General features: G+C 36.5%; 1 protein-coding gene across 1 annotated transcript in view; it reads right to left on the bottom strand.

Annotated features, from left to right (window-relative positions):
* Positions 1–12,540, bottom strand: part of LOC139316029 (cadherin-10-like) — a 105,204-nt gene that overhangs the window by 43,282 nt on the left and 49,382 nt on the right. The window contains exon 2 of the mRNA XM_070942577.1: positions 11,052–11,346. Coding sequence (XP_070798678.1) covers positions 11,052–11,346 — 295 coding nt within the window. The remainder of the gene's footprint in view (positions 1–11,051; positions 11,347–12,540) is intronic.

Raw genomic sequence — 12,540 nt, 5'->3', positions numbered from 1 at the left:
GCCAAGGAGAGGGGGCGTGAGGCTCCGCAATTGGAAATAATTAGCCACCAGCCCGGCTGTTGTGAGGCAAGGGAGGGGGCGTGAAGCTCCACAAGGCAATCACGCAGCCGACGATCTCAAGCTCAATCAGACACTCAGCAGGACATGTAATTCGATGAAAAAAGGCCGTAGCAGAAGATCTGCAACTGAAGAAGCTTCCTCCGGTGTTTTAGAAGCAAACGAGGCAGAAAAAAACAGTGCGGCTATCAGCAGCGGGAAAAAAGCTTGTTTAAAATGGCAGGCGCTGCTAGCCGCGCTTGTAAAACTCCTCGTTAACTGCGATGCAAACGAACGGGCAGGAGGGGAAGAGAAGGCACAGGAGGCTAAATACGAGGAAATCCAGTCCAATAACCCTCACCCTGGCAGGGCTAGGAGGGGGAGGAAGGGAAAAATCCCCTTTGCAACGGGGGGGGGGGAAGCAGGAGCAACGGCGCCCCAAACAACTCACAGATACGAAGTCCAAAAACAGTCCAGAGTCAGCCAAAACGAGGAACCAACGATATAGGGAGAATGAGCAATCCGAAGTCAAAAAACAGTCCAAGTCAAATACCAGAAATCTAGCAGAAATAAGCAGAAATCCAAGAAAATAGCCAGAGACAAAGTCCCACATGCCAGTCAGAGCTGAAGGACTGAGTCAAAACTGGCCTGCCCGGCAACAAGGGTGGGACTAAGATTAATTGGCAGACTCAGTCCTTCAAGCTGATTGGATGGGCACTACCGCACGCTGGCTGCTGTCTCCACTCTCAATGGAGAAAAATCTTCCACTGTTCTAGGTTCATATATCAAGGTCCCACTAAGGGCTAAAGTACACAATTTGTTTTCCTTACTTGAGTCATTTGAAGTTAGAATCTATGCGTGTGAGGCTCAGATGTGATCTTTTATTATGTGGCATTGTTAAATATGTGCTTTGACTCCCACTAAAATGCATATTTTTTTAAAAAAAAAATAATGTAAATTAACTTTTGGGAGTGGCAAGGAACATTATAGTAGAGACAGACAGGATTTAGTGAGTTAGTGTGGACAGTGTGAAAAAATCAGGCTCCAAAAACCAAAAAAGATACACAGAGCTACTTCTAAGCAGTTTCCTTTATTGTTCCTCACCTATAGATAGAATAGATAGAATCTTGCCCAACTAAAGGAAACTACTCTCATCATTAAAATGTATGATTGAGAACTTCTAGGAAGGGTCTGATTTTCCTTGTTCCTCCTAACTAAGCCTCTCTGAACTTTGCTCCTTATTTCTTTGAAATCCACTCCCTCCTGGGAATCCGGACCACATTCGACCAAAGAAACAGTGGTTATATTATGAGCTAGATTCAAGAAGAAGCTAGGTCCATGTTTGAGTCTACACTTGGCTATAAAAGCTTAATGAATGGTTTTAGGTTATCCTGTTACTTAGGACAAACTACCTCTAAAGTTGATAGTTGTGAGGAAAGAGTATTGTTTATTCTGCCTTAAATTCTGAGAAAAAAGTTAAGATGTAAATTTAACAAATGAATAAAATGTTAGTAAAATATTATTAAATGTCAGATACCTCTGGTAATATTGTTTTATAACTAGAAAAAGAGATTGTCTATGGAGATTCTCAGTCATCCAGGTCATAATTGTCTCAAAAGTATATTTTCAAAAGGCAACTGGGCTTTGCTTTTGAGGAAGTTTTGCTTCTCATCTGAGAAGTTTCTTTAGTACTGAAGAAGCTTCTTGAATGAGAAGCGAAATGTCTTCCTCAAGGGAAAAAATAAAAACAAAAACTGAAGACGCTTCTTGGATGAGAAGTAAAACGTCTTCCTCAAGGAAAAAAACAAAGTCCAGTTGCTTTTTGAAAAAGCATCTTTGAAACAATAAAAGCAAGATTATCTATCTATCTATCATCATCTACCTACCTACCTACCTACCTACCTACCTATCATCTATCTCTCTGCCTATCTATCTATCTATCTATCTATCTATCTATCTATCTATCGATCATCTCTCGATCCATCCATCTATATCTAATCTAATCTAATCTAATCTAATCTAATCTAATCTAATCTAATCTAATCTGTAGTATGTCCTATATTTCCCACGTTCATTACTTTATCTTAGTAGCCAAAATACAAGTGAACTATTTTATGATTATGTATAGTTTTGCCATTCTGGGATGTTCTCGCAATTTCATTATTCCCATACCAAAATATTTTTGCTGATTTACACTTCACGCAATAATATCTGTAGTATATAGACAGATACACACACACACACACACACACACACACTTTGTATGATGAAGAAACTAACAGTAACAGTATTATGCAATAAGACCACTAGGACAAGTGATGGTATGATGAAGGATGCTTTCTTCAGAAGTATAACGGATCTAGTGGTGAAAAAGATGGCACAAACTAATGATGGAATCAGTGAGAAGGCCTACGGAGAAAGGAAATGAAAGCTGCTAAAAATATCATGCTTTACTTCTGAAGATAAAGACAAAGGGGAGCTGGCTCCAAATGTTAGTAGGGCAACTTCTGCAAACTGCCTGTGGACCCAGAGGGAGATCATACCTGTGCAAATTTTGCCCTGATATTTCTGAGACAGGATGCAGAAAAGATTAAAAGCTGAAAGCTTAACAAGGAAGGATGTCAGCAATCAGCAATACTGAGAAAATCATAGCTGGAGTAATTCAAAGGATGAGCTTTTAAATCCTGAAAACCCAAGGTTGTAAAAGTTTGGTAGATAAAGCCATAGAACAAGTAGGCTAGGAGGAGAAATGGAATGAATATTGTGAAGTAGCAACCATGGATAGAATAGAAGCTGCAGATCTAGGAAATTTGTTTTAGTCTGATTAAAATGAAAAAAACAACAACACAATCCCTAACCCACAGACTCAGAAAGAGATATGTGTAAATGTGCATATGCACACACAAACAGTGAAAATTGTTGCTGCAGGAGAAAAAAATGTTACTGAGGAGGGGACTTTGAAAACTAAGGCTTAAACCAGAGCTTCTAGATCTTTTAATCTGCTAACGACTTCTGGGATAATCACTGATTGTTTCGTACACAACGGATTTATATTTAGGACATATATACTACTTAGGGAGTAACGAGGGAGTGAGGGAAAGTTAAACAGCTGGTGCTGTAGGATCTTATGAACAGTGAAATACTTGTGAAATCCCTTAGAATATACATAAAAAAAAACAAGATATAAAATGTGTATCTTCTTTTCTTATATAAAAGCAAAATGAATCTTTTTTTAACAGGCCTTTTGTCCTCCAGATATAGCATTAGGATGCCATGTGATTGACATATTTTCATTTGTGTTACCAGTCACAGTTACTCTGAGTGAATGAACAAGCAATTCCTGGCTGCTTGAAACAGTGCTAGTTATTTGTTAGTTATTTGTGGGAAAGGTCTCCAGTGGTGGGTTTCACTTACCTTTGCTACCGGTTCGCTCGTGCAGAACATATTTGATGATGTCTGGATGGGTGGGCGGAGCTCCCGCCACCACTACTACTGGTTCGCCTGAACCGGGGCGAACCGGTAGCAACCCACCACTGGTCTCCTCTCACAAGCAGATCCATTGACATAATTTTTTCTTGTGTTTTTCTTGTTTTCTAGTTCTTCTTGCTTGTGAGCAGCAACCTCTCCTGAAATATGAGATGAATTCAACTATGTAAGAAGGGAACACAATTTCCCAGAGCAGTGTTCCATTATACAAATGATTCTTCATGTTTTTGTGCTGTCCTAAGTCTGGACAGTCACTTGTTGAAATGGAATAGGGCAGTGATGGTTAACCTTTTTGGCACTGAGTGCCAATACTGGAGCGCACGCTGGAGTGCCGGAACCTGGAACAGCAGCTGGCGAAGGCACGCGTGTCCACAGAGAGGGCTCTGTGTGCCACGTCTGGCACGCGTGCCGTAGGTTCACCATTATAGTTAAAGGGTCTTCTGCTTGAGCAAGGGGTTGGACAAGAAGATCTCCAAGATCTTCCAGCACTATTCTGATTGATCTATCCATCTGTCCATCTATCCATCCATCCGTTCTTTCAATAACATTTTTCCTTATAATCTTTCATGTACAGTACTTCTCAGCTTTATAATTATAGTGGAAACAGCTTACTTTTTTCCCCTATTCTTTTTAACCAACCAACAAAAAAGTATGAGTCTTTTAAAATCATACTGGAGAATGGTAAAGTATGAGAGAAATCTATGCCTTTTTGAGGAGAGACTGAACATGTTTGCCTTAAATAGCATTAGGTAATGATTGCCAGTTCTTTATGCAATCTAATAAAATGGGGACAACAGTGAGAAAATAATACATCTTTTCTTTAATTGGTGCACAAAAGGAAAAGGAAATACAAGCACAGACATCTCCCCTCATCTTTTCCAATAAACAGGGCAGGAAGTAGCCAGACCTCTATTATTAATGATGTTTCACTTCAAACTGAAATATGGACAGGGAATAAAGTACAATTTTTGATTAATAGCAAGATTTGAGAATTTATCATCAAAGCTGAGATTAAAGAATTAGAGGAAGTTGGAAGGAAGCTTGCACTTCAGAGATATCAAAGGATATTTAAAAGCATGGAGTAAGTGATGGATTTAGGTGTGGAAATAAGCAGTTTCAAGTTACTAATCTACAATAAAGCCCTGTGGATATATTTGGCAATTTCCTTTCTTTCTCTTCTGTAACACGTTACACCATGTATATGTCTAGTCAAAAGAATTATGTGAAAGTTTACACACTGAAAGAAGCTGAAGAAAGTTTATACAGAGATAATAGTAAAAGTAGAAATAATATACACAGAGACACAGCATCTCATAGGGTCAGAATGTCTGAACTCCTCTACAATCTTAATTCAAAGTCTGATTGCAAGGTAATTTTGATCTATTGAACTAGGGAATATTTCTGCCTAAGATTTCAGTCCCCATGCATATTTTTTTTCTGATTTAGCCAAGATGGGTAAAACAGCACAGCTTGAATTTCATACTACAGATAATCCTTGATTTACAAGAGTTCATTTAGTGAAGTTGAAGTTACAACAGAACTGAAAAAGTAATTTATGACTCATTTTCACACTTATGACCATTGCAGCATCCCTACAGTCACATGATTAAAATTTGGATGCGTGGCAACTGAATTATATTTATGACGGTTGCAGTAGGGTCATGTCATCCCCTTTTGTGACCTTCTGACAAGTAAAGTCAATGGGGTAGCCAGATTCATTTAACAACCATGTTACTAACTTAACCACTGTGGTGATTCACTTAAGAATTGTGGGAAGAAAGGTCATAAAATGGGGCAAAACTCACTCACTCACTCACTCACTCACTCACTCACTCATTTATTTACTTATTTACTGCTTATTCGCACATGGTGACTCAAGGCAGCTTACAGAATATAAAACCTCATATAAAAATGATAAAACTAATAAAAGAAGTGTCATATAATAAATTAATATAATAAAATCACCCCCCACTCCCTGCCCTGGTGACAGCACCTCACATGAGCCATTTAATGGGCTCCATCCCACTCTGGGTTCCCCAAGCCCACTGGCAGAACCAGGTCTTCAGTACCTTCCGGAAGTATATTAGAGTGGGGGCCATTCTAATCTCTGGGGGGGATGATGCTCCAGAGAGAGGAGGCCACCACGAAGAAGGCCCTTCTTCTGGGTCCCACCAGGTGTATCTCCCTAGGGGATGGGATGGGACCACTTAACAAATGTCTCACTTAGCAACAAAAATTTTGGGTTCAATTGTGGTCGTAAACCTACCTGTACATAGCTAGCTATGTTTTATTTTAGGTGAACCTTCGGTGAATAGCTTATTATTTTATACCTAGTATATAACTAAGTACCAACATTTGTAAACAGAAAGAACAATATGCTACCTTCTGACCATAAATAACAATTTTATCTCACAACACTTATATATGTCTGCTTCAAAGAAAACCTCAATGACTTGAATTAAATTTCTAAAGACTGCATTCTAGTTTACTTGTTTTGCAACTTCTATTTTGAGTTTACATTTGTTGTCCTGCCAGTCATATGACCATATTAGTTAAAATATTCCAATCCTTATTTAACAGATTAGATTTCGGAACACCATCCAACTTTATAACTAAATACAAAATACCAATTATTGTTACAAGCATCTCCTCCTGAGCCACAGTAGAGTGAAGCCCGCATAATAAAGGTTGGAATAACTACATTATTTCTGACAGAGGATGAGGTTATTAATTACATATTGTATCATGCATGAAGGCAGAATCCTCATAGGCTCTTTCCCTATCCTTTGCTAACTTTCCTGATTCATTTTCACCTTCTGTCTGAATGATGAGGCATAGCTATAAAGCAGTGTTTTATTATTTGGTTTAATCTGAATAATATGTATATGTGTGTGATTCATGCTATAAACATTCTATAATCACAGCTATTTTCACATCCATTTCTTAGTCTGGAATTGCTCTTCTTAGGTAATTTTCTTTTTGACCAAAAAAATAAAATAAATCCGACCCTCCCCCCAATACTGTGTCATTGCATTACATTCAATAGTTTTGCCATTTTTCAGTTCTGAAATATACAGCATATCACAGACACACATATTCATAGCCTTGTGTGTGTGTAAATTTATAAAATTGCTATTTAGAAACTAAATATAAGCTTATAAGACTTTTCAGTATATTTTATGTCAGATATTTCTCTTAGTGACTTCTACCTGCTTAATTAGTTTCTGTTCAATAGTAATATAGTAACAGTAATTAAATCTTAATTAAAGCAAAATCTCCTTCACATTGAGCTTGACTTTCTGTGACTTAATACAATTTTCTTGGCAAGAATATAAAAGTGACTTTAAGCCTTTATAGGTGATATTTTCTGACTTCTCCGTCACAGCTTGGGAAATCTCCCATCCATAACCAGATATGAACCTTCTTAGCTTCTGATCCCAGACAAGGTCACCCAAGAGCTAGCAAATCTTAATTGCTCAATACTAAATTACTTTCAGAATAGGGTTAAAGTTTAATTAATTACTCATTATCATTTTTAATAAAAGGATTTCAATGAAAGTAAATGCTAATTAATGGAGTTTCTTGTGGATGAGAGAATAATTGAAGATGTTGAAGACAAGTAATGAAATAATGTTAGGGTTGATGGTGTTCCTTCTAATTAAAGTTGAAGTAGGACTAGATTCTGAGTAAATATAAAATTATCTTGGCTAAACAATGCAAAACATTTGAAATCTGAAATATCTTAAGCTCAAAAGGGCCCGTTTATAGCCTGAAACATTTGTTCTGAACTTGAGATGGGATATTCTATGTTCAAAATGGTCTGTTCAGCTTTTGAAGTAGTTTGGGAGTCATTTTAAGCCCAGAACAATCTAATATGGCTGGGTGGGGAAAAAACTGTGAATAGATCTCTCTGTCAAGAGATCATTGGATCTCAAAATCTTTTAAATGCATATCCTGCTAATCTTGGCAATCAGAAAGGTTTCTGCCAGATTACAGATAATAATAATATTTAAGAATCAAATGGAGTCAAAATTTTAATCTGGCTTTCTTCTGGTGTATTAGCATTACATATGTAATTGCCACAACAATTATCCATGCTTTCCTCTTTTCAACCACTACATATTTGGTGTGTTATGAGCTAAGACTTTATCAGTCTGTATTTGGAAATTCCACAGTATTTTTCATGCTTCCAGCCACCCAGAGTTTTTGGATATGAAATGCTTGGCAAATAAATTTTGTAATAAATAAATAAATAAATAAATTTTAACCTGCCTATTTTCTACTATTTTTTCAACTCTACCTTCTCACCAATTTTTCTTTATTGGCATGTGATCATTTTTACACATGTTCCAGTTAAAAGTTAAGTTTCCCAGCTGTGTTATGTCATTGTTTATAATCAGTTTGTGCAATCTTCATGCACAAACTGAGTATATGATCTACTGTTTCTCCTTCTTTGTACAATTTACACTTTGATTTTTTTTTAAAAAAATCTGTCCTTGATTACACTAGTTTGAATAGCTTGCTTTTATGCAGCTAAAACCAAGAGTTTTATCTTTATCCACTTTCCCTTTGATCTTTTGTAGAAATTAACCACATAATGCTTTTTCCCTTGCCAGATTCGGTTTTAGTACATTATTTTGATATTCACTTTTTGTTTCCTGTACAATTATTAACATCCAATTTGTAATTGCACCAGTGCTTGGTTTTGGGTAGCTTTTACATAATCAGCCAATGCATGCTTTTCTTTAACAGTTTATTTGATCTGAAGTAAACTTCGGCCTCCCTTTTTGTGGATTAAACATAATCTAAACATCACTACAGGGATGTCATTTATACTGGATAATGACTTCTATTGTTTTGTACAGTTTTGCTTGTGTCCAGTTAATAATTCCAGCTGTGTAGCATATAAGAGATATGGCCCAGATATTGACGGGTTTGATGGTGTTTCCACCATTCAATTTTCACTGCTATATCAGTATTAGAAATTCTTGAAGTAATTGTCAATGGCTGGATTTCAATTTCTGATTTTCCACAAAGCTTCAGATCATCCGTACAAAGCAAATCTGAGATTTTTATTAGCATTTTTCTGTTGTTTGGCAGTCAAGATTTTTTTTTCTTCAAAATCACTGAAAGTGGGATCATAGCAATGTCAAATAATAAAGGTGATAATGGAAGATGAATCACCTAATGTTGACAAGCCCATATTTTTCATTTTCAACAACCTATTCTGTCTTCTACTGATTCATTATTATTTTTTCTATAAGCATTCTAATGTTTTTGCTCACAGTTGTTTCCAAACATGGAATGATGATCTAATTATGTGGTAATGAATCAAACACGTTTTTATAACCAATTCAGATTATATGTACATTTTATCTATCACAAACTGATTTTTGTACCTCTGCTTTTCCATCTATCTCCTTTCAATTTTATTGAGAGGCTGTTATTTTCTTCTAAATAACCTTGCATATTTTCTGCTATTATGCTTGAAAATAACTTAAACATTGTAAACAAGCATGTTATTGGCCTATAGTTTCCTGGTGTTCTTCATTAATTCAACTTTTTATTATAGTCTTTTAAAGTTTCCCACAAATCTTTCCAAACTAGATTGTTTCTCCCCACCCCCAATTTTCAGAATATTTATTGTCATTTATATTTTGTTAGAGTCTTCTCTGGTCTGACTGAAACAGCTGATATTGCATAAAATAAATGAATCAGGCCTTATAAGACTCAATATTCCTAGCTATTGCTATAATTTATTGCTTTATGATTTCCAACCTTCTTTAATTTCCTGGTGCTATGCCAATGTTTTACTAGGCTTCTCTTGATCCTTACATTCTTCAGTTTTTGCTCTTTAATGCCTTTTTTTTTTTAAGTACTTGCATCTGATCTTAATTTCTTTATCATGGCCTCCAGTCTGATCTTCCACTTTGGGATTGAATATGATTGTGCTTTTGGTTTTCTAATTTCAATACTCAAATTCCACCACTATTATTTTAATCCTTGCAAGAGCCTTATTCATATCCTTCTTTGTAGGTGCAGGTTTTTTTGTGGACAGTACTTTTAATGATAGCAATCTTTGTCTACTGGTAATTCCTCATATGATGGTTCATCATACTGTCAGCAAGATGTTTAAACTGGATTTGGTATTTTTACCCATCTATCAAGTCCTTTCCAAGGACCTGGGATAGGCAAATGTTGTTTGATGGTGTTAAAGATATTGTCACAAGAGGTAATCTGTTCCAAGTAAAACTGGCTTTTAAAATTGAATGATGGTGACTTTGTCAGTGCTAATATAAAGTAAAAAAGGGGGTTCCTGAGAATTTTACTCCACCAGTCATTGACAATTATAGGGGGCAGTGCTCATCTCTGTTTCAAGGTCATTTGGGTCAGCTCTGTCTGAAGACATTCTGTGGTTATTGGCCAGCATGACATCACATAATTATCTTCCCACTAAAGTGGTATCTATTTAGCCACTCACATTTGCATGCTTTTGAACTACTAGCTTGGCAGGAGTTGGGGTGAAGACAGGAGCTCACCCTGTTGTGTGGCACTTGGGTCTCAAACATGGGCTGCTGGCTTTCCAGCTGACAAGCCCAGCGTCTTAACTGCTGAGACTCTGTACCATCCAATAATATATAGTATTCCTCATATTATTATTATTAATTCTTATCACTATCATCAAGAGCCGCGGTGATGCAGTGGTTTGAGTGCAGTACTGCAGGCTACTTTTGCTGATCACTGCCTGCCAGCAATTTGGCAGATTGAATCTCACCAGGCTCAAGGTTGACTCAGCCTTCCATCCTTCCAAGGTGGGTAAAATGAGAACCCAGATTGTTGGGGGCAATATGATGACTCTGTAAATCGCTTAGAGAGCACTGGAAAGCACTGTGAAGCAGTATATAAGTCTAAGTGCTATTGCTATTGCTATTATTTGTTTACAACAACGTGAGGTCACAGCTGTTAGTTTTTTAGTTGATTTTGACTTTATATGCATTGAGTTCTTCCAAGGACCCAGGATGTCATAATGTATTGGTGTAATAAATGTATGGATCCAAGCAGTGTGGCCTTCGCAATTGACAGAAGGAAATTTTGTCAATGCACAAGTTTTCTACATGCCATCCAAGGCTTTTTGGTATGGCATCCAGTGTGCCACCAATTTGGGATCACCATGGCCAGTTTATGCCATAATCTTATTGTTATAGAAGCTATTGGTAAAAAGGCTAAGTTAAGATGTTAATAATATTCCTTTTTACATCAAATGAACACCACCACACAGGAAAATATTACAACATGGAATCCACACAGCTCCTTTCTGTCTTAAAATGAAAAGAGAAAAAAAAACTTTTATCAAGTTATTTAGTAAATTATATAATTTGATCTACACATAAAATAACCTTTGCAGAACCTGCTGGTCCTGCTTAATTTAAACAATCTTCTTAATGTAAACCAACCTATATTCCAACTATTTAAATTTACAGTAAGATCCACAAACTCATGCTTTTGCCATTTCTATAGGATATACTTACCAACCACTGACATTTCGGGAACACTTGCTATATAAACTTCTTCTGGAAATGTTGGCTCATTGTCATTAATGTCATGGATTTTGATGACAAACTCTGATTCAGGTTCCACTGGCTGGAGTGTTCTTCGGTTAATGGCCTGGGCACGCAGGGTATAGTAAGCTTTCTCTTCTCTGTCAATTCTTCTTGTGGCATGAATGTCTCCTGTTCTCTCATCAATAACAAAAAGAGTGCCAGCCCCATCTCCTGACAAGATGTACTTGAGAGATCCATCTCCTTTGTCCTGGTCAGAGTGAAGCTAGAGCAGAAAAAAAGGGAGAGTAATCAAGAGCTGTGTAAACATAATAACAACAATATTAATAATCCAGTTAATTAGGATATATTAAATTCCACATGGCTGTAGAAAATATGAACTGACAAAATCTATTCCAACTCACAGAGAGTATAATGTGTTTCAGTATAGCAGCAGTAGCAAAAGCAGGTATAGCATACTTCTCATTTTCAGAATGCTCTTAATACTGAGAATAATCTTGATAGCTTAGTTTGGTGGCAGATTTTAGTTTTTCTAGCAACACCTGTTCTGCAGAGCAGAACATTTGTGTCACAAATCTTACAAGAATTTTATGTTAATGCTGACCTTTTCTTTCTTGAAAATGAATCTATTAAACATTCACAACCTGCTGTGTTGGTTGTAAATTCTCTAAGCAGATAAAGGACATGACAGGATACATATTAATTAGGAATATCATAACTTCTTGAGCTGGTGGTGCACTTAAAAAAATCTCAACGCTTCAAATTTGTTAAAGAAAAAAAATATGGAGGATCCTCAAAAATTTATTGGTAAACTTCAATCTCCTAATATATTATTTCTGAAATTTAAAATGTATTAGATATGGAACAAAAGAACTTTAGACATGGCACATTTTTGATCTAAGAAAGGATTAGAGACCTTTATTGGTCGAGACCGTCTTCTGCCACCAGTAGCCTTCCACCAGCCAGTTTGCTCCCACAGAGAGGGTCTCCTCAGGATGCCATCGGCATCCCAGGGGGAGGGCCGGGGGAGGGCTTTCTCTGTGGGAGCCCCTGCCCTTTGGAATGAACTGCCCCCAGAAATTCGTAAAATCTCTGATCTCCGTGTATTTCGCTGTGCCCTCAAAACCTTGTTGTTCCGCCAGGCTGGGCTATCAATGTAAAGATTTTAATTGGTTTTAAATATGGGATTTTAAATTTGGGGTTTTATAGTTGGGCCTATCATTTAATAATTTTAATAATTTTAAATTTTGTCTGTCTTTGTGCTTTTAATCAGGCTGTACACCTCCCTGAGTCCTTCAGGAGAACGGCAGTATAGAAATAAAATTATTATTATTATTATTATTATTATTATTATTAATAATAATAATAATAATAATAATAATAATAATAATAATAATATTTACTCATCTCTAACAGCTCTGCCTCTTGAAGAAGTAAATCTAACTAGTATTAATCTAAT

Source organism: Pituophis catenifer, unplaced genomic scaffold, assembly GCF_029215685.1.
Source record: "Pituophis catenifer annectens isolate HBS135680 unplaced genomic scaffold, rPitCat1.0.hap2 SCAF_3, whole genome shotgun sequence".
Classification (NCBI taxonomy): domain Eukaryota; kingdom Metazoa; phylum Chordata; class Lepidosauria; order Squamata; family Colubridae; genus Pituophis; species Pituophis catenifer.
The sequence above is the reverse complement of the archived record's forward strand: the minus strand, read 5'-3'. Positions and strand labels throughout refer to the sequence as shown.